Source organism: Urocampus carinirostris, chromosome 11 (genome assembly GCF_059441175.1).
Source record: "Urocampus carinirostris isolate Australia breed hairy pipefish chromosome 11, RoL_Ucar_1.0, whole genome shotgun sequence".
NCBI classification, from domain to species: Eukaryota; Metazoa; Chordata; class Actinopteri; order Syngnathiformes; family Syngnathidae; genus Urocampus; species Urocampus carinirostris.
Window position 1 is genome coordinate 7,795,875 of NC_142359.1, and position 22,221 is coordinate 7,818,095.

General features: G+C 41.0%; 1 protein-coding gene across 1 annotated transcript in view; it reads right to left on the bottom strand.

Annotated features, from left to right (window-relative positions):
* Window positions 1-510: 510 nt before the first annotated feature.
* The window catches only part of fgf11a (fibroblast growth factor 11a), a 70,665-nt gene continuing 48,954 nt past the window's right edge, over window positions 511-22,221 (bottom strand). Inside the window, exons 3-5 of the mRNA XM_088346878.1 lie at window positions 17,582-17,685; window positions 2,477-2,675; window positions 511-2,392 (exon numbers count right to left, since the gene is read on the bottom strand). Of these exons, the coding sequence (XP_088203004.1) occupies window positions 2,250-2,392; window positions 2,477-2,675; window positions 17,582-17,685 (446 nt within the window). The 3' untranslated portion in view covers window positions 511-2,249. The remainder of the gene's footprint in view (window positions 2,393-2,476; window positions 2,676-17,581; window positions 17,686-22,221) is intronic.

A 22,221-nucleotide genomic window follows, 5' to 3' on the forward strand; every position in this document is an offset into this window, starting at 1 on the left:
AGTGTGTACTGAGTCCCAAACATAATCAGGATTTTAAAAAAAGAAATCATACAGCTTTACTAGTCTGGAGAAGAAAAACGACAGTGTCAATCTTTTGTTAGAGCTTCCCCTCCCTCATCCCCCCCACCCCACTAACTCTTCTTTTTTTTGGGGTGTTTTCTGCTGCATTGCAGATGTGGCGAAGGGACTCCAGCGCAAAGTAACACACATACACACACGCACAAGGGCATATACAAATCAAAGTCTATACACGTGAGCTTGCAATAATAACATTAACTCACCCCCACACAAGCAAACACACACACATTCTCCATCCCAGACCTTGTGATGGCTACACCTTATTAATAGTGTTTATTGCTTCCTTTTTTTTCTCTCACTCATTGATTTTTCCTGCACTGATTCTCAGACACACGCTCATTACGTATCTCCGGGCTAAGCCTCCCACACACCTTATACAGTAACCATTTTTAGCACATCGAGGTTAGTTGGTATGGATGTAAAGGATTTCTGTTTTTCTCTCTCTCGGCCTAGGATGACCCTCACTGCAGTCAGACTCAGGTGAGGGATTCCCCAGGGATGCATTCACAGTACTTGGGCATTTTATCATTCAACCCATATCTGTATATTCAAGTGCAAAGACAATTTATCCATGTTGATGCGTTAAAGCCAATGCATAAAGGCAAGGATGCAAACCGGTGTGTGCTTGAGTCATTTTACAGAGGTGACTTGAGAAATCGTAATAATTTGTCATTTTTGGGGGCGTATCCTATCATCTCTCACGGAAAAGTAGTACCACTAATCCCCCAGGGACAACTACTTACAGTCTAAATTCACTTTAAATTTGACTTAATTGCCTGGTTTTATCAAGCAATCATAATGCAGTCTGGGCCTGTTTTTAGAACTCAAGTAGGATTTATATATATTTTTGTAGAGGAAAGAAGAAGGATAAAGCTATCATTTCCTTAAGCCTTATAAATGAAAGGAATTAACAATGTTGTCATTAGCTTTAAGCTGGTGGACTCTTGGCTGAACAATGCTATTGTTTTCGATACATACTGGATGTACGTGACTTGACTTACATTGACTTTCTCTGTTCAATATTTTCTTTCAAATAATTATATGTAACGAGTGAGGTTTGAGGTCAATTTGCTCATATCTCAAGCACCACTGCATTATTTTTGGCATTCAAACCTCGGGGTAACATTTTCACTGAGATATCCACAATCTGACGTCTTTCTGTACCTTTTAAACCCCTAAATTCACGCATACTTGTTTAAATTATATTTTGTCAGTGTTCTCCAAAACACAACTTCTGCCATCAGCCCTTCCCAAAATATTGCAACATAAAAATGTCCCAGCCCTTAGAATAAAACATTTACCAAAATTTTTCATTCACTTCTTTCCTTTTGCTGCAGAGTTAAATCTTTCGCACCTCCACAAAAGCATTATCTGACCTAAGTCTTAATTTTGTTCTAGCAGAGGCAGCGTTTAATTAACATTTCTGTAATTACTTTGTGAAGAATAGTCAAACAATTAATGGACTTAGTGATCCATAGGGGATGACTGGTTAAACATGGCAACCTGAAGGTCTATTTAACGATTTAATTAATGTCTTAAGCTCTCGAAAGGAGTGTTTTAACAATTACTGGCTTGGAGCAAATGTGACAATAGTTGCAATGCTAAACGAGTGAATTCAAGTTTAAATTAAATTTGGTGCTTATTGCTTAAAATAAAACAATATTTACTTGCGTAAAGAGCAACAGTATTGCTGTACTACTTATAAATTGATTTTAGGGGAATATAATTATTTTGTGTCTGTATCATTGTGAAGTTTTTTGGAACGTTGACACACTAAAGTGCAAATCAAGAGGGAATAAAAAAACCCTAGTCCAAATTGAAAATGTTCACACAAGCGCACACACAAACACACACAGGGCTTCTCAAAACGTTGCTGACATGCATGGAAGACATGAATGGAACCAATCAGATAAAAACAGCATTCCACCAGTTATGGAAAAATGCCAGGAAGACTTTTTGCTTAGATGCTGGACCAACCAGGAACCACCAAAAAAACAGCATTAATGGCAAGAAGGCCACACCACTTGTTGGAGTTATTGCTTCCCAAAATGTAGTCACATAGAGGTTGGGAGGTGACGGTAGAAGGAGAGGACTTAATCTTCAGTGTCCAACCCTGTTCAGACGTCCTCAAGGTCTTCGCTGCTCCCGCAACCCCGTTTCCTCTCACAGCGCTAGGATGAGGAGGTTTTGGTTTTGCTTTGAGGGTCTTTCTTGCCGTTAGGGTGTACGGGCGAGTCACTGGAAGTCTTGGGGGTTTTCCTCGGCGGACTCTGCTCGGCCACGTCATGCAGGGACGGCTCCCTGTACATGGCAACTGTGTAAAAGGAGTTAAAAAAAAGAAAATGAGTCTTTGGCAGTGACTGAATTATATTTTAAATCGTTCTTCTTGTGGATCTACCTTCAATGAGTTTGGGTAGAAAATGTGCGGCTCCTTTGGTCTTCTTGACGCGGTTTCCCTTCATGACCTCCCCGTCCCGGTTGATGCCGATGTACCAGGCCCGGCCCGATTGTGTCTGTCTGTACAGGATGGACGAATAGGTGACGTAGTAGTTCTCGAAGACGCACTCTTTAAACTTGCACTCCGGCGTGAAGTGTTCCTGGAAGACACGTACAAAGGTGATAGGTGAGGAATAACACATTTGGGCTGAGCCCACGAAGGGAAATGGAGCCCACATTTCATTATGACAGGGGTACTGGAGCGGGATCTTGATGCCCAGGGTGCCGTTATTCCGCGCTTCACCTGGAACAAACAATATCAGGCTTAGCCTCTCGCTTTTCCGTTTCTCTGGATGGTCCAGCGACCCCGCTTTTGGATTTAAGTGCACAAACGTGCATTTACGCGATTGTGTTTGACAATATGTCAACAACGGGATATCCGGCGCCAACTCTTTTCGCCTCTGACGCTAGATCCAGCCTCTGGTAGTTCACACTACACTCCCCCCGCCGACCCTCCTCTTGCATCCCTCCGTCATGTTGTAACCTTGTCGGGGAACAAACCAATTTGCAGGATTGATTTGGAGCCTTGATGTGACGGGTGAGCAGAAAAGGCTTGAATAAGGACTTTGCTCTCTCTCTTTCTCTCTCCTCCTACTTTCAGATTCCATCCATGTGGGGAGCTTCACCTGAAGCTTGGCTGATATTCCGCCAGCATATATTCCTCCTTAGGAAATTGTCGTTTTAGTTGTTTGCAAACGACAGGGCATTCAATTAGTAAACAGGAGCGGAGATTCATCACGGCTCCCCCTCCCTTTCCCTAGGGTGTCGTTAGCTGTGGTACTTTGTGTGACAACGCTCTCATTTAAGTCGGTGCATTATTCACGCGGCGTGCACACGGGGGACGGACACACATCTGTCTGCCGAGCCTTTACACTGAGGAATCTTCAAAACCTTTTCATCGTTTGCTTCTTGGGGCGAAAATACGACAAAGTGTCTATTGGTTATCCCTTGGTCCCTGTTGAGTTTAAAGTTTACTAGACACTCAAATTAAGGAGAGAAGACATAAATGGATTTTGAACTTGCAAAGAGAACAGCGATACAAGCCTTCTGATGAAGAATTCATTCCACGCTCTGAAGAACTGCAACATAATTGACCGATAACGACTATGACAAAATAGTCAAAACAATAAACAGCAGAGCGCGATACTATTAAAAATATGAACTCGTATCCTATAAAATCTCCTTTGCTTTTGTCCAACATTAAAAACAGAACAAACTTATCAGCCCCCTTCGGTGTACTAGTACTGTCACGGTTGCCATGGCGCCCAATTGGCCCCGCCTGTGTGGCGCCAGCTGCGGCTCGTAGACACATTGGCTTCCCTTCTATTTAAGCTCAGTGCTCTCACTAACCCTTTGTCAGTCCGTCAACGAACCTTTGCACCCGCAGGACGTGGGTTTTGACTCTGTTCGGTTTCCTGCCTGTGTTTTCTGTCTGGTATCGTTCCCGTCTATTTTTGTCATGTTTATTATTAATCTCCAGTTTTATCCCCGTCTAGTTTGTCCTGTTTAATTTCGATATCCTGTTTTGATATCAATCCTGTCTGTCCCGTTCTGTCCGGTATCGACCCCATCAGTCCGATATCTGCTCGGGCAATTGGTATCAATCTCGTCGGCCTCTGGCTTCCTGTCATTCCACGCCAGACTGCTGCCTAACGTGCATGACTGCCGCATTTCCCGTAAAATAAAATCTTGTGTGAGAAACGTCACGCATTTGGGTTCTCCTCCTGTTCCGGTTCTGACAAGTACATCTTAAACCTGTTGCATCTTAAACCTGCTAAAAACATGTGGCCTTGAACTGCTCCCGGTTGTCATGCTCCCAAAGTTATATTTTTGTGCTTGAGGAGCACTATAGGGAGGGACATTTCTGGACATTTTTAGCATGTCGCACCTGTTTAAGAACACACACAACACCTCGCAAGCAGGCTTCCTCCAACAAAAAGGCAGTCAAAATAACTAACCACAGAGCCCTTCATGCGCTCTGCCAGGAAATAGCTTTAATGTGGGACCTCTGCAAAAAGTCAATACACATTAAATAAGGGGGAAGGGGAATGATTACTCTTTGATCGGGCACAAGAAATTGTGAGCAACCTAGGAGTTGCACACGTTCAAGAGGTCTAATGTATTGACCGGCGTCGATACGACACGTGCAGTGACGACACGCCAAATAAAGTTTTGAAACAGGGCAGGGCGTGACTGGAAGAAAAGCAAAATTCTAAAAAAACTATTTGAAATGGAATCCATATTGTCTTCAGTATATTTGGTGACACATATCCATGTGAATTCATGTTATAGCACAAAAAAAACGTGCTTCATGTGAAAGATAAACGTCCCTGGGATGGGCTCCAGCACCCCTTGTGACCCTAGTCAGGACAAGCAGCTGGAAATGAAATTAATGTGATTTTTTTTTTTGCATTTTTGGTTCCAGTAATCATCAGAGTTTTCCATTTCAAACAGAAATAAGTACAATTGTGTGGGGTTTCTAATTACTTTTTTTTTAAATTGCCTATTAAGGGGTTGTACCCGTCCGTCGTGATGAAGATGGAGCTGAGCCGAAAGGCAAAGCTCTCGATGTACCAGTCGATCTACCTTCCTACCCTCACTTATGGTCATGAACTGTGGGTTATGACCAAAAGAACATGATCCAGTTACAAGTGGCCGAAATGAGTTTCCTCCGCAGGGTGTCTGGATTCTCCCTTGGAGATAAGGTGAGAAGCTCAGTCATCCAGAAGAGACTCTGTGTAGAGCCACTGCTCCTCCACATTGAGAGGAGCCAGTTGAGGTGGCTCGGGCGTCTGATAAGGATGCCTCCTTGACGCCTCCCTCGGGAGGTGTTCCTGGCATGCCCCACCGGCAGGAGGCCCAGGGGACGACCCAGGACACGCTGGAGAGACTATGTCGCTGAGCTGGCCTGGGAACGCTTCAGGATCCTGTCGGATGAGCTGGAGGAGGTGGCTGGGGATAGGGACGCAGTGTTCATTTTACCTCTGAATAGTGATGAGTCCCGGGGACTCGGATGCTCAAAAATCTATGGGTCCCAACAGAGATATATGGGTCCTTAAAATTTAGTGTTATCGAGGTTGAAATTGTAAATCGGTGACAAATATATAATAAAAATCTATATATTCATTCAGTTTTAATCATCAAATTATTAATTCATTTTCTGCATCAAATTTTTGTTGGTAATATACCAATTGAAGGGATAACCACAAACCTGTCTTTTTTTCATTTTCTCCTTTTATACTTCCTTTTTTTCTTAACTTCTTTATACAACATAATAATTCGTGATATAATGCATCAAAGCAAGTGAGCCGTTTGAGAGCCGGCTCTCTTGAATGAGTTGAGCCGAAAAAGCCGGGTTTCTAAAAAGAGACGGACTTTTCACCACACAACTCGAGATCGGCATGCAGACGAAAACTCGAACCGCGAGACCAAAACAACATCTGCCGGATCTGCCCGACAAAAAGTTTGGAGTGCGGTAAATCTTTGTTTAAAAAAAATGCAATCGGGTAATAAAGACAATTTTGTGTCAAAAAAGTTGCGTCCCGGGGACGCACGTTGATTTGAGACTATGCGTCCCCAGCAAAAATTATGCGTCTAGGACGCAGGGACGCGGGCAAACGAGAGCACTGTGGACGTCGCGGCTTCCTTTTTAAGGTTGCTGCCCCCGCGACCCGACCCTGGATAAGCGGAAGACGATGGATGGATTAAGGGGTTGTGTTTGTTCTAAATCACATTTTAGGTTTGTTATTTTTTCATGGCATGTTAAAACCATGATAATAATAGAGCACTCTAATTTTAATTCTTATTTTACAGGCAGTGGTTATCACATACAGTAGAACTGACAAGATGAATTCACACAGAAAAATAGAGGAGAGTCACAACGGTCCCAAAAGATTCTGGACTACACACAGTCCATCCCTAGCAATTATGGTAAATTATACCTATGCTGACATGTGACATAATTGATACGAATATCGACTGAAAATAATCGAAAACAGATGGTTTTATTTTGTCAGTTTAAGCCCCCTTCACACACAAAACACATTAACGCTAACAGCTGGGGAGATGCACAGCAACCAAAAAGCAAAGGAGGGGGGGAGTGTCCTCTGCTTCTCACCTTGACTAGCAGACCCTCACTGAGTGTATTCCGACGGGAACATGAATTATCCACTTTCTCTTTTAGCTTTATCCATTTTTTTCTTCCCTTGTCATCCTTGCTTCATCTGTCACATTGCCACTCATCTGTTTCCTGTTCGTTATATGCGCCCGAGGCTTACAAAGAGAAATATTGCAAACGTTTTGTCTTGCGGGGGTCTCAATGGTGAGGAGGATCGTGACGTCACTCCAAAATTGCCATATTTACGCAGTATAAGGCGCACAGTATCATAAGGCTCACCTCCCAAAAAATAGTATTTTGTCATATATTTTAAAATACAAGGCGCACCAGACTATAGGTAAGAGCTTCCGTGTGTACAGGGATATATTAATGCAATGCATTAATGCATAAACAGGAATAATATGTTAATATATTAATGCAATGCATTACTGCATTGAAATGTGCCGCTAACTCAAATCACAAAACATTAAACGTAATGGGAATCAAACCTGAGTAGTGGCAGTGAGTGCGCCAAAACATTATCGCCAGAGCACCAGTGGTACAGATGACCTACGAAAAGGCATTCGAGGTTATCTCATCATCACACTTTTTCACTCAGAATGCCACAACAATGATTTGCATAATGCATTCAGATTGGTTAAACATTTTCTTCACTTCTTCACTTGACATCAATAGCCTTTCGGCTTGCTACAGTAAAGAGAATGAGTGAACATCCTGCTATTTTGCTATTTTCCCACCTAGAAATCATGTGGGGGTCTGAAATTTTTATCGTAGATGCATGTCCACTGTGAGAGAGATAAAAAAAAGACAAATCGAGAAATCATAATGCATGATTTTTAATGATTTATTTGTGTGATATAGCTGCAAATAAGTTTTTGAACACCTGAGAATATTTGGTAGAGTAGCCTTTGTTTGCTATTACAGATGTCAAACGTTTCCTGTAGTTTTTACTTAATTGGGTTCAGGTCTGGAGACTGGCTGGGCCATGCTAGAACCTTGATATGCTTCTTACGGAGCCACTCCTTGGTTTTCCTGGCTGTGTGCTTCGGGTCGATGTCGTGTTGGAACACCCAGCCACGATCCGTCTTCAATGCTCTGACTGTGGGAAGGAGGTTGTTCCCCAAAATCTCACATTACACGGCCCCAGTCATCCTCTCTCTTTAATGCAGTGCACCCGTCCTGTCCCATGTGCAGAAAGACACCCCCAAAGAACCCCAATGCTTCACAGTAGGGATGGTCTTCTTCGGATTGTACTCTTAAATCTTCTTCCTCCAAACGCTTAGTGGAATTATGACCATAAAGTTATATTTTGGTCTCATCTGACCACAAGACTTTTTCCAGTGACTCCTCTGTATCATCCAAATGGTCATATGCAAACTTAGGACGGGCCTTGACATGTGCTGGTTTAAGCAGGGTAACCTTTGGTGCCATGCGTGATTTCAAATAATGACGTCTTAGTGTATTACCTACGCTAACCTTGAAAACGATGTTTTCAGCTCTTTTCAGGCCATTGACCAACTTCTGTCGAGTAGTTCCGAGCTGATTCCTCACCTTTCTTAGAATCATTGAGACCCCACGAGTTGATATCTTACATGGGGCTCCACTCCGATTGAGATTGACCGTCATGTTTAGCTTCTTCCATTTCCTAATGATTGTTCCAACAGTGGACCTTTTTTCACCTAGCTGCTTGGCAATTGCTCCGTAGCCCTTTCCAGCCTTGTGGAGTTGTACAAGTTTGTCTCAGGTGTCTTTGGAAAGCTCTTTGGTCTTCGCCATGTTACAAGTTTAAGTCTTACTGATTGAATGGGGTGGACAGGTGTCTTTATGCAGGTAACCTCCAACAGGTGCATCTGATACAGGATGATACATGGATTTCAGGTGGACTTCTAATGGGCGGACTAACAGGTCTTTCGAGGTCAGAATTTTAGATGATGCGCAGGATTTCAAATACTTATTTGCAGCTGTATCACACAAATAAATGGTTAAAAAATCATGCATTGTGATTTCTGGATTTTTCTTTTTTGTTTATCTCTCTTACAGTGGACATGGACCGATGATGAAAATTTCAAACCCCTGCATGATTTCTAACTGGGAGAAATAGCAAAATAGCAGGGTGTTCAAATACTGTTTTTCTTCACTGTCTGTATGCGTACAAAAAGGGACTGTATTTTGTTGCAAGACTTTCTGTTTTCTCCACTCCCAAACATTCCTTGGTCGAGATGTGGAGAGAGTGTTTAACCTATCAGAATGCTATGTGCAAACCAGGTACCAAAGAAATAGTGTGATAATGAGATAAGTCCACTGCCTTGTCGCATATCCTCTGTACCACTGGTTGTGTAGAGATAACATGTCGGCACTATCACCGTTATCAGGTTTGATTCCGTTGCATGAAATGTTTTGCAATTTAGATCTGCAATGTTTAGCGATTTGATCAATCATTGCACAAATACTGTATTACCGTAAAACCTTAAATGGTAACACATACAAAAAGTTACTGTATGCATTTCCAAGCTGTATTCTGCTGTATGTAAGGCACTCTGGATTATAATAATAATAATTATAATAATAATTTCCTTTGTATTGTCATTCTTTGTAACAATGTACACAGAACGAAATGTCGATACACCTGACCCGTTGTAGCGAGTCGATGCAGCCGCAGCCAGAGGGCGCCGCCATTATACCAATTAGGTATGTCTCGGTCGAGGCGCGAACCAGCGACCTCCTATATAAGGGGCACTTTTAAATTTCTGGCCCTATATTCCGGAAAAAACGTAAACATATTGATTCCCATCACTAGCTCATCAACAATATTTTTGTGTGCACCTCATGGCCTTGATAAGGCGACCCCGAGAGGGGTACTTGCCCGCGATATTTCTCGACAAGTGGATTTCTTCTTGAAGAGAAGAAAAGTGAAAGGAGCAAAAGAAGAGAAAACGAGGTTGCTGACTCTAAGGAAAAAAGAGAGTAGCAGTTTGTGATTGATTTGATGGCATGGATGAGAAGGAAGGTCAATGAGAAAGAGGTGATGTGTGTGTGCGTGATATGTTTCAGGGAAAGCTTGATTAGAAAGACAAACGATTTGGTTTGACTCACTGGGGTTACGATTAGATTGCAAGGCCGGGATGAAGTTAGACGGGTTCAGATATCTTTTTCATGGCTAAAATCAAGCGCTTTTTTGAGGATTTTGAAAGCCAATCTTCAAATGTTCTCTATTGCCATTAACAGAGGAAATTCAGTGTGAATCAATCCATAGAGCTGATGTTTAAGGTCACTGAGTGCTCCTCAAATATTTCCGCAATCTTCGCATGTGTTTTTCAGGTCCACTAGTACGTCTGTGATTTACAGATGCAATTTTTAATCTAACATATGCATTTATCAAGAAATTTGACTCTTAGGCTTTGTGTAAATCGCAACTATATTTGTAGATCTGAACAATAGGAGTGTACATTTTTTTTTTGAGACAAATGTCTTCCTGCCGTCCAAATAATTTAAATTGGATGATTTAGTAAATATTTTCACTGCACAACTGCTATTTAAGGTCAACAAAAACATAATGCCAGAAAACATCCAAAAATTATTCATTCGGAAAGAGGGAAATTATAACTTAAGGGGCTGTGGTAAATTCATAATCCCAAAGGTGAGAACAACCAGGAAAATTATGTGTGTGTCTGTGTGTGGAGTCAAACATTGGAACCATTTACAAGACAAGATCAAACAATGTCCAACTATTCACTTGTTTAAATTTGAATATAAAAAAAACATTACTGGCGGAATATAGAGATGAAGAAAATGGGGTATGAGTGATACGAGAGATTGGGAATAGTGCGTCTATGCTATCATAACTGTTATTATTAATATTATTACTATTGTTTTTATTATCATGGGTGTATTTAATAGGGAAGATGAAGGGGTAGGGAAAATAAGCATCTGCTTCTTACTACTTCTTTTCGAACATGTTATGTAGCATTATTTTGTTTTTTGTTCTGTTTTTATTTTAATGTTCGAAATAAAGTTTTCATTCATTCATATAAACCTCCTTTTAGTCTAGTTAATCACCGGATCACCTCAGGATGCCTGCGCATTGTTGACCCAAAACAGAGGGAAGAGTACGAGTTTGAAGAGAGCCAGGAAAGCTCTGTATGTTGAGTTGCGTGTTTAGTGTCATGCCCAGCTGTTGTGTGTACAAGTGCGCTAAGCGCAATCCCAGGAAAAGCATTTTTGTTTGTGATTTCCAGAGTAAACAAGCTTTTTTGAAAGCAATATAGAATCCTGTGGCTGCACGCCATTAAAATAACTGTCCGGGGACACCATTGGAAATGTTCACATTTGCAGTCTCCTTTTCATATCTGTTAAGTTTTTGAGACGATCTAATTAATATTTACTTAAATACTGAATGCCGAGAATGCCGAACAAATACAATGGCAAGGTGAAGTCCCCGGAGAGCAGTGTCTTCGTCGTTTCTTGGCAGACTTGTTTTAGTTTGATCAATTAATACTGTGGAGCAAATAAGCCAAAGGACTACCATATTCCGCATTTTCCCATTTTATTTTTTTTCTTTTCCACAATCAAAAACTGAACAGTTACAGTTGCCTAGTTCAAATAACTCGATGGAATGGATGCATCGACTGCGTCCCCTTTTGCACATGAAGTTTTGAATGTAATTGAAACATCCAAGGCTATGTGTTGATAAAATAATGTTCTCACCGTATGTAATTATGTGGATTGGAAGGACATTTTCAAGTACAGAACGCAAATTACGCAAATTTCCCACTTCTAATGCTTTCTAACAAGTTCAGTCATTTCAACGGAGCACGAGACCAAATCTCTCCACAACGACAGGTAAGGTGATGGCTACAGATTTAACTCCATGTTTGCTCGTTCTTGGGAATAAGAGTTTTTTTTCTGTACAAGGGAATCACCCCCAAATCGACCAGCATCACTGCGGGAAACTTTCTTTTTGTACCAGTAACTTCCAGACTATGAGCCGTTGAAAACTCCCATAATCTCCCGCGCCCCCTTCCCCCCTTTTTTATCATTGATTCCCTGTGTTAATAAATTGTGTGTCCTATTTTAATCGGCCTGGTTAATTGATTCCATTTTCTTGCTATTAGTAATTCATCTAAGAACCTAAAGTAATTTTGTGATTTTTTTTATCAGTGTAGGAATTTTCAGCATCCTTTAGAGAAATAAAAGGTTTATGGTGGAGCACAAGCAATAGCCAGAGGCAAATTTGTTTACTGATTGCAGTAAAGAATGAATTGTTTTAATCCTAACGATTTTCAAAATTAAAGCTAGAATAATCCCTACAATACGTGGTCTATCGAGTCAAACTGCGTATACATTTTTTACAACTTTAAGCATTTACTAGCACTTCACCCAAAATTTAAGCACTTTTCAAACCTCGAAAACACAATACTTAAGAGTAAACAAGTGCTTAAGAATTTCAAGCACCCATTAACCCTGAGTTTCACTCTTTTGAAACTATTTTTTGAAGTAGGATGAATTTCTCTCTCTCTTTGGGCTGTATCTATTGTTCTCACAGTTTGGAGTTTTATAACTTTTTTCCCCCCGTGGGGAGGATGCTGGAGGCCCCCGGTACGGGTCCGGCCCAATTATGTCCTGCCTTTCTGTGTTTATACCCGACTGCACATGCGGCTTTCCTGAAGGTGTGCGGTAGGACGCCAAATTGACCCAGGAAGAAAGAGGGTTTTCTTCTGCGTGTGCATTTGTGTGTCTTTATTGTACAGTTTAACACAGCGTGACCCCTTTTCCCTGTCCTCTAACCACACGCCAGCAGCACAAACTGCCCCTCTTGTGGCTTCCCAGAGGGCTTTTCCGCACCGTACGTCTGATAAAATGGGCCACCTTGTCCTCAGCTGAGGGATTTTTGTTTATTTATTTATTCACATTTTCTAACACTGGTTATGTCACTGTTTTAGAAACTGGTGTAATTTTTTTCAAGTATAGTATTATAAGCCATACCTTAAAAAAAACAGCCTGAAAAATATATCGAAAAAAACCATGGATATAATTGGAAACAAAACAGAAGTGCAGAATTTAAACAGCGGCTCAGACGGCAACTTTTAAACAATTCTATTTTGTGTTGCTTTAGAAAAAACTGTAAGTATAAAACATTTTGATTACTTGAATGAAGATTTCTGTTTATGGTAACGTTTCACACAAAATTAGGTATTCTATTTCAATTGTTGTTAGCATGTTTTAGCTTATCTTAGAATGCAGTGTCATCAATATGACACCGAGCTAAACCACCAAAGAAGGACAGTGAGCACAGGGGGACGCGTTATTAAAGCTTTGATATTTTTATTAATGTTATGGATGGTGAAAACTGCAAAAGTACATTACATAGCATTGGGATGCATTCATGTCTTCACGTTAGCTGAATTTTGTAAAATATATTTACCGTATTTATTTATTTATTATGCACACTTGTGTATAACACACACCCCCTACGTTGTACTGTAGTCTCACCGTTTGAAGTTTGTTTCATTTTTCGTCATCTCAATATAAATATCTCATATTATATATATATATATATATATATATATATATATATATATATATATATATATATATATATACACAGTATATATTCTTCATATATATTCTTTATATATTCTCTAACATCTGTCTCTGGTACAGTGACTAAAAATAGTTTGATACTGAGATAAAGTCGAATGCCTTTTCATGTGTCATTTATATCACCAAGAGGGTCTTGTGGTTAGGATTCAGCGCTCTCACCACTGCCACCCGGGTTCGATTCCCTTTGCATCCAAAGTTTTCCGATTGTAGTGAGCAACTGATCAATCAATCAGTGAACAAAGACAGTAATATATTATTATTTTATATATATTATAAAACCTCATGTTTAATGCACACCCAAACTTAGAGTTCTGTTCTTAGGTAAAAGGGATATGTGTTATACATGTATACATAAAGTACACACTCACGCGTATACACGATTGGGTAGGGTTACTTTAACTGGATTACTTTCAATTACTTTTGAATTACTCCAATACCAAATTTGCTAATAAAAGACAAAAGAAACGAAATATGAATAAAATTATGACCCACAACACGGGGTAAGCTTTCTCTCCTTTGGGGCGGCAGTAGCTCAGGAGGTAGAGCGCTCATCTTGGGATCAAGGGATCCCAGTTCGAATCCTGGCTCGTCCGTGTTACATGTCGAAGTGTCTTTGGGTAAGACACTGAACCCCTAATACCCCCAATAAGCAGGTTAGCGTCTTACATGGCTGCAATACAAGGCCGCTATTGGGAAATGTGGAGCACATTGTAAAGCGCTTTGGGAAGTCATTGACTTGAAAAGCGCTATATAAATGCAGATCATTTCTTTTCATTTCCTAGCTTTGATCTCTTTGATCTCTGGCAAAACTAACATAAAATGCGACAGGAAGAAAATGAAAATAAATCCAAACAGCTTGCCAACATCATTTTTGCCGTTCCATGTATTCCGTTACTCCCCAAGCCTGCACAAAATTAATCCATTTTATTCATATTTAGTTTCTTTTGTCTTTTATTAGCATATTTGGTATTGGAGTAATCCAAAAGTAATTAGAAGTAATCCAGTTAAAGTAACTTTACCCAACCCTGTGCATAGAAACAAATATGTGTAAAACTCTTAATGTTATGTTTAGCTTGACAGCAAGCTTGATTTTGTACCTGCCATTTTATTTAGTTTCTGCAGTGTCTCTATGCTTGTAGTAAGATATTGAATGTGCCAGTTGATCAACAGGACAAAGCAAGTTTTAGCAGCGTAACCTTTCCCTTAATGAGGTTGCACTGCTCGGATGGTCACCCTGTGCAGCCCAGACCGATCACTCCTCTTCCCGCATTGCAGAACTTGCTTTATCTGAGGCTCTTTCGGCTCCATCCCGGGGCTAGGACACCAGGCGGCTTCCAGATACATCGCCCCTTTTAACGAAAAGGACAAAAGAAGAAGCTTCCCTCCTCCATTTCTTTTGCACTGCTATACCCTCTATCTTTAATTCTCTCAGAGAATAGGAACCGGGCAGGTTGTTTAAGGTCGGGATGTGAGACAAAAGGCCCAACCCACATTTTGCAATTCCACTTTTCATGTCATAGCATAGGGATTTTCTTCATTTTTTTTCTGCAGGGGTACTTTCCCTGCGTTTAAGGGAGGTGAGTCACCTTGTCTCGGGTGGTGCTTCTAAATCAGGACCCCAAACTGCGGCCCGTGGGCCGGATACCGCATTTTGATGCATGATTTTTTACCTATGAAATGAAATGATCTGCATTTATATAGCTTTTCAAGTCAATGACTTCCCAAAGCGCTTTACAATGTGCTCCACATTTCCTAATAGCGGCCTTGCAGCCATGTAAGGCGCTAATCTGCTTATTGGGGGTATTAAGGGCTCAGTGTCTTACCCAAGGACACTTCGACATGTAACACGGACGAGCCGGGATTCGAACTGGGATCCCTTGATCCCAAGACGAGCGCTCTACCTGCGCTACTGCCGCCACTACCTAAAAAAAAGAAATGTTTGGGTATGTGTCACGGCACGACAGCTGAGTGGCTAGCACGTCCGCGGCACAGTTCTGAGGTCATGGGTTCAAATTCAGCCATCAGTCTTCCTGTGCGGAGTTTGCATGTTCTCCCGTGCTTGCGTGGGTTTCCTCCGGGCAACCCGGTTTCCTCCCACATTCCAAAAACATACATTTCAGGTTAATTAGCCAGTCCCAATTGCCCCTAGGTGTGAATGAGCGATTGAATTATCTGCTCTGTGTGCCCTGCGACTGGCTGGCAACCAGTTCAGGGTGTCCAACAACAACTGTTGTGTTCAAACTCTGACCACTGAACTACCAGTGTTATAGACAACAAATGCAAGTCACTGAGTCTTATCAAATTATCACAATATCTTTAGTCAGCAACGGAGATCAATGTTAATTTCATTGTGGATTTAACATACTACCATGACAATAAATATGTCACTTACAATGCTTAGAATAGAATATAAGACTAGGATATAATGTCATTGTAACATGTGAAACGCACAACAAATTAACATTCATCATTGGTACCATGACTAAAAATAAGATGATAATGAAATCTACTGCCTTCTCGCAAGTTATCCACACCACTGGTGGTCCAGTGCTCTGACAACTAAGCTGAACTTGGACCTGTTAAGGCTGTGCATGGCACAACTGAAGGTTTATACTGTATTCCCTGTACTCTATTTTTGTGAAGAACCTACAAAGGGTTATTTAGTTAATATTTATAGCATGAATAGGGTTGCTATTTATCGTATCCATCGAGTGTTGTTTGTTTTATTATTTATTTCACAATTATATTTACTTCGTTTTTCCGACTTTTGTTCGTGAAGAATCCAGTGAGTTTGATTAGTTATTATTTATTTCATTAATAGTTTTATTATTTAATTTCTTACTTTAGTTATATGAAAAATCCAGAAGGGTTATTTGATTGTGGTTTATTGGAAAACAATACAATTTTTACATTTAGGCGCACTTTTTCTGTTACAAACTGACCCTGGCCCCTGATCAGAGAAGGGACAAGTTATGTGGCCCTCACAGGAAGATGTTTGGACACCACTATTCCAAATGATTAGTGAATTGTACAACAGACCACTAATCCTAAAGCTTTTTCAGATCTGCTTTGCTATCAATATTTGCATCTGTAAGCGGTTAACATAAAGTTAAGTAAAAAATAACTTTAGGTTTTCACCTGTTCAAGCTCCTTCCCTTGGGGTTCTATTATGATTTCATATTCAACTCAACTAAATCTTTAAAACCTGATATTTAAAGGAATATAATCATTTTGAGGAGTGTCGCAGAACGTTTACAAGTTCTTGATATTGTAAAAATGATCTGAATGTACCAGGTTATTTATAACAAGCCTTGAGCAAAACAGTATAAATGAACCATCATTAAAGGGGTCCCCAAATTCTAAAACCTGCAAAATGTGAGAAAATAGTACATGTTTTTGGATAATACCTATATATATATTTCATCGGAATATACCAATTATTTTTCAGGACGATTCAGTTTGCTCCCTTATATCTTTCAGATTTAATTTCCACCCATATTCCGGTCCGGAGCCTTCGCTCGGACAATGCTGGTCTACTAGTGATCCCAAGAGCCAAAAAGAGATCCGCAGGTTCAAGAGCGTTCTCCATTAGGGACCCGGTGCTGTAGAGTGCTCTTTCACCCTGAGGTTCGATTCGCAACCTCAGTGGATTTGTTTAAATCTAAGCTTAAAACACACTTCTATTCTATAGCATATGAATAATTTATATTTTTTGTTGACAATATCTGTTTATTATTTTTTTATTGCAACATCCGTTGCAGCCTGGTCATCCTGGAACGGGGATTACTTCATGTGCGGTCCCTTGACAAGGTTTCTTCATTTTCCTCATGTTGAGGTTTTTGAGTTTTTCCTTGCCCTCATGTAGGTTTTAGATCAGGGGATGGTGTCACAATAGTCTGCGGTTTGCAATACTCTGTGGTCTGTGCAGCCCTTTGGGAGTGTTTGTGATTAAGGGCTATACAAATAAACATGACTTGACTTGACTTGACTTTGAAGACAGCCTGGCTCATCTTAGACTTCTTTAACAGTGATGTCATCAGTGTAACACAGGCCCCCTCGCAAGCCGGTCACCATGTTGGTTTGTGTGTTAATTAGTTGAATACGTTTTGAGTGTTTTAAGCCAAGTTTTGAGTTTTTTTTGTGTCGCAAGTGAGTGCAGCGATGGTACGACAAACGGTAGGGGCAAAAGAGGTAAAGCCCTCGACATGAGACCGAGAGGTTCGCAGGTTCAATAAAAAAATCTAAATAAATAAACCAAACATAATTCTTACGCACTGATCATAATCATACCGAAGTGTAGAGGTAGCCCTCGCTGTTCATGGCCACGTAAAGCCTCGTCTTGGTGCTCTGGATGGCCACAATCCGCAGGCCCACAGGAATTAAGTTGAACTGCACTGTTGAAAACACACAAAGGAGACAACGGAATCGGTATAAGTGTCATAATTGCCAAATTAGGAACACCTGTGGCAGCTTGATTGGCACCAACAGCCCGGACAAGATGATTGGTGGCCACACCCTTCTTAAGCCCCCGGCTTCAGTTCAGACTTTGTCAGATCGTTGCGAGCTGTTGTGTTTTCACTCAGTGAGCACTCCGTCCCTGTTAAAACCTGTCTCCTGCCTGATCTTCGTTTTGACCCGTTTCTGGACCTGACTACTCCTGTTCTGACTGCCCCGTTTTGCATCGTTTCCTGCCTGCCTCTTGCCTACGACCCCGATTACGAACTCGACATCGCCTCTGATCTCCAGACCCGGCCAAACGACTTACCATTCCCGCCTGTCTTCGTCCGGCACGGAAGTGTCACTCCCGCCTCGTTTGCTTCCGTTTTCCGTCAGTCCTCGGATCAAGCAAGCAAGCCTTACTCTCCCTCTCTTTTCAATAAAAACTGAGAAACTTATGCAATTGAGTCCTGTGTCCGTTCTGGTCTGTGACAATAAGAATTGTTGCCAGAAAGTGGGAGAAAAGCATTTGACGGAGTTGACCTAAAAAATGTATTTAAACTTTTTGGGGCTCATTCAAAATGCACCTCAAATCTTCACACGAACATCGATAGCGGAAGCTAGGGCTGTGCGTTTTGTCGATGACCTCAATTACGTGGATGCTTTGTGAAATGATGGATGAGTGAAGCGTTTTTTCCCCCTAGAAATGAAAAATGTAATACTTGCAAGTTTCCAATCAATTTTCGCTCGAAAGTTGTGCTGGCATAATGGATGGAGGCAGAAAGTCAATCAGGGCTACAATGGGGGAGAAGTTAGGGTTGCGAGTTGGCGCAACTTTTGCGTCGAACTTTTCCACGTAGCGAAATAAAGCCCCTTTTTGTGGTAATGTCGGCGCTCCCCCCGCTTTATATGCTTCTTGTAGTCTTTGCAGAGGGGATCTACTTCTCGTTGCTTCATCGATCGAATCTCAAAGAGGCCATCTCGCAAATGAGCAAAGTGACACAATGGGAGGACAAATAGAGGGGATGCACGCTAAAAAAAAATAAAAAATTCCATGTCAGGTTCCGGGGTGTGTAAAGAGAACCGTTTCGACTACAGTTTACAGTCAAGGTGTAACACCAAAAGACCCAGTTTTGGCGGTAAATCACTAAGGAATCCTTTTTATGGGAGCTCATGAAATAATGTATGTTCACTGTTGAGACACCTTATGATGAAAACCCACAGAACAAACTCGCAAAAATGCTAGTCACAGCTAGCACACAGAGCAATTTCATTGAGTGAGCGGCAGGGTTGGGTAGGGTTACTTTAACTTGATTACTTTCAATTACTTTTGGATTATTCCAATACCAAATATGCTAATAAAAGACAAAATAAACTAAATATGAATACAATTATGACTCACAAGACGTGGTAAGCTTTCTCTCCTGGCTTTGATCTCCGGCGAAACTAACATAAAATGTGACAGAAACAAAATGAAAATAAATCCAAACAGCTTGCCAACATCATTTTTGCCGTTCCATGTATTCCGTTACTCTCCAAGCCTGCACAAAATTTAGTCATTTTATTCATATTTAGTTTCTTTTGTCTTTTATTAGCATATTTGGTATTGGAGTCATCCAAAAGTAATTGAAAGTAATCAAGTTAAAGTAACCCTACCCAACCCTGGTGAGCGGTAAGCGTCACGCTTCCTTCTCTCTCGCCCACTGCGCTGAAGGAAAATACTGTATAGCCGGAAAATTTTTCTTTGCAGTATTTTGTGACGTATTTATAAAAAACTCTTTAATCGCTTGTACAAAGGTGCCTCAGCCCAGGTTCGATTCCAGTTGCATCCAATATGAAAATATATATCTTGCTGTCACGGTCGCCATGACGACCAGTATGCCACGCCCCGAACTCAAGCTGAAGCAGATCAGCTGATTGCTGTTCTGCTATTTAAGGCTGGATTTTGGGTTTGGCGGGTGCTGGTTCATTACTCTTATACACAATCCCGGTCTGTTATGCTTGTCCTGTTTTAGTCTGTTATGCCTTGTCATGTTTTAGTCTGTGATGCCATGTCCTGTTGAGTTCGTGCCGGAGGAACTCTGTATTGTTCTGTTTTGCCCCGGAGTATTGGGCGACTTTTATTTTATTAAATAAAACCTATGGATCGTCAACGCATTTGAGTTCTCCCTTCATGCCTCCTGCCTCCGTTCTGGTCCGGTCACCCCTTCAACTTCGCCATGCTTCGTGACACTTGCCACTTATGTTTTTTTTGTTGCTGCACTCCTTTTTTTTGCAGGACTCTAACAATGCACTATTTTTTCATTGTTCTATTATTAAAACCTTAGGCCAGTTTCTAAGCAAATACTGGATGTTTGCCCATTTATCTTGACAGTCTTTTATCTTATTTTTCTCTTTAAAGTATTTATAACATGTTTACCCTGGATGACACTGTCTAATCTCATTGCATAGAATGTTTCACAATGCTGATATCAATGACAATTAAGACAGGTCGATTAAATTCACAATAATAATGATGTTAGTGGGTAGTAAGATTAGAAATACATTATGACTTTGATCCTATTGTGTTTAGAACGTATTTACACCACTGACTTTATATTTAAAATATAAAATAATGAATATTTTATTTATCTTGTTGACCTTATTATAGAGTATTTCTATTTTCGTTACATCACCGATTTTTTTAGTTTGATGCTCCCTGCTTTTGTTCTGAAACAGTTGTAGTATGAGATTTTTATGACATTGTTAAATATTTGATACTCTTTGTTTATACAGTTTTCACTTGGACTTCATTTTCAAAATATTGCGCAATGGAAGTTAAAGGTGTCATGTGGAATTTGTTCACTTTGTATCTTCTGTTGCATTTGTTGTGATTTTGTGGTGGACCCAAATGTAGGAAGCAGGAAACATAATGGTGTTTAATCACAAACTCATCCATAAAGTAACAAAGAAATGGTAAAAAAACAACAATAAATCTGTCAGAACGAAAAAACAAACCCCCACAAAACAATGCAGGTTACTTATACAAGCCTTAAACATAATTATATAAACCTTAAATGTCAATGCTGCCATGGTGCCCAATTGGTCCCGCCCGTGTAGTGCCAGCTGCGGCTTGTTGACAGATTGACTTCCCTGCTATTTAAACCCAGTCCTGTCAGTTCCCTGTTGTCAGTCCGTCTGCGAACCTCTGTTTTTTCAAGGCAAGCCTTTTTTCGACCATGAGTCCCGCCTGTCCCGTTTTTGCTCCTGTTTGTCTCCGGCTACGACCTGTTTGGATCGTGACCACGTCTGCTATCCCGTCCAAGCTTACGCCCTCTTTTTGTTCCTAACTATGTCTACTCTCCCGTTCTGGCTTATGACTCTTTCCGAACCCGACCACGTCTTGCTCTCCCAGTCCCGGCTACCGACCAGTTTTCCGTCCCTGACACCGCCATCACTCGCTACGAGAAGATCCACTTCCGTGTTCGGATCACAATCCGAGTGCGAGAGCGAACACCGGATCGTGGGCGCAGCACTTCCTCTCTCTTTCAATAAAACTTGTGGTAAACGTCACACAAGTGGGTCCTGTTTCCGTTCTGGTCCTGACATTAAACATACAAAAGATAGCAGTGAAGCAACTTATGAACAAATTCAACTTATGAATGATCTCATTCGTAAGTAGGGCAGCGTCTGTACCCTGTATATGCTTGGATCAGATCGATACCAAAATTCCCAGTATCGCCCGCCCCTACTTTGCAGTGTAGTCTCTTACTTCTTCAACCCACCATAAAATAAGACTTTCATATCACATCCATCATCTTTTTCCCCCGAGAATTACAGTTTAACCATCAGTGTGCCTCCGTTCTTCAATTTGACTTAAAAGAAATAGTGACAAAAAAAGTTCTTGTTCACTTTTATTTGTCGTATTTGTTGAGGGGAAATGAGAGGGACAAGAGGAAGGTATTGCCAAATCAATCCTGCCAGTCAATTTGAGGCCTGGAGATCACAGAGACAACGAATAAGCAAGGAGATTGGATGCGGGGGAGACGGGGGAGGGAGAGGAGACGCAAAGTTAAGCGATGCAAATGGAGGATTTTGCGACCTTGTGGCCGTTTGCCTTTTGCTTCGTCGAAGACGGATTTCCATTAGCTTCCTTGTCAACTGTACTGCATTGACTGTAGTACCGGGAGAGGACGAATCATTTTGTATTTGACTTAAAGAAAGTCAGCCAGCTTAATGTTAGCATATAATGGGAATCCCCATTGCCGAACTAATTATAGAAGTATTACTACTACAGTGGTTTAACCCCTTATTTTGTATTAGGGTATCCAGACATCAAAGCGGCGCCGCCACCGAGCGGCTGCCTTTCCAGCAGCTCCCCTGTTATCTCTCACTTTTTGTGATTTTTTTGTTTTATTGTCTGCTTCTATCTTCGGTGTTTTTCTTCCCGTTTTGACAACTACACTATGGATTACTTTCTATCGTATGGACATGGGTTTTAGCGCACAAAAATG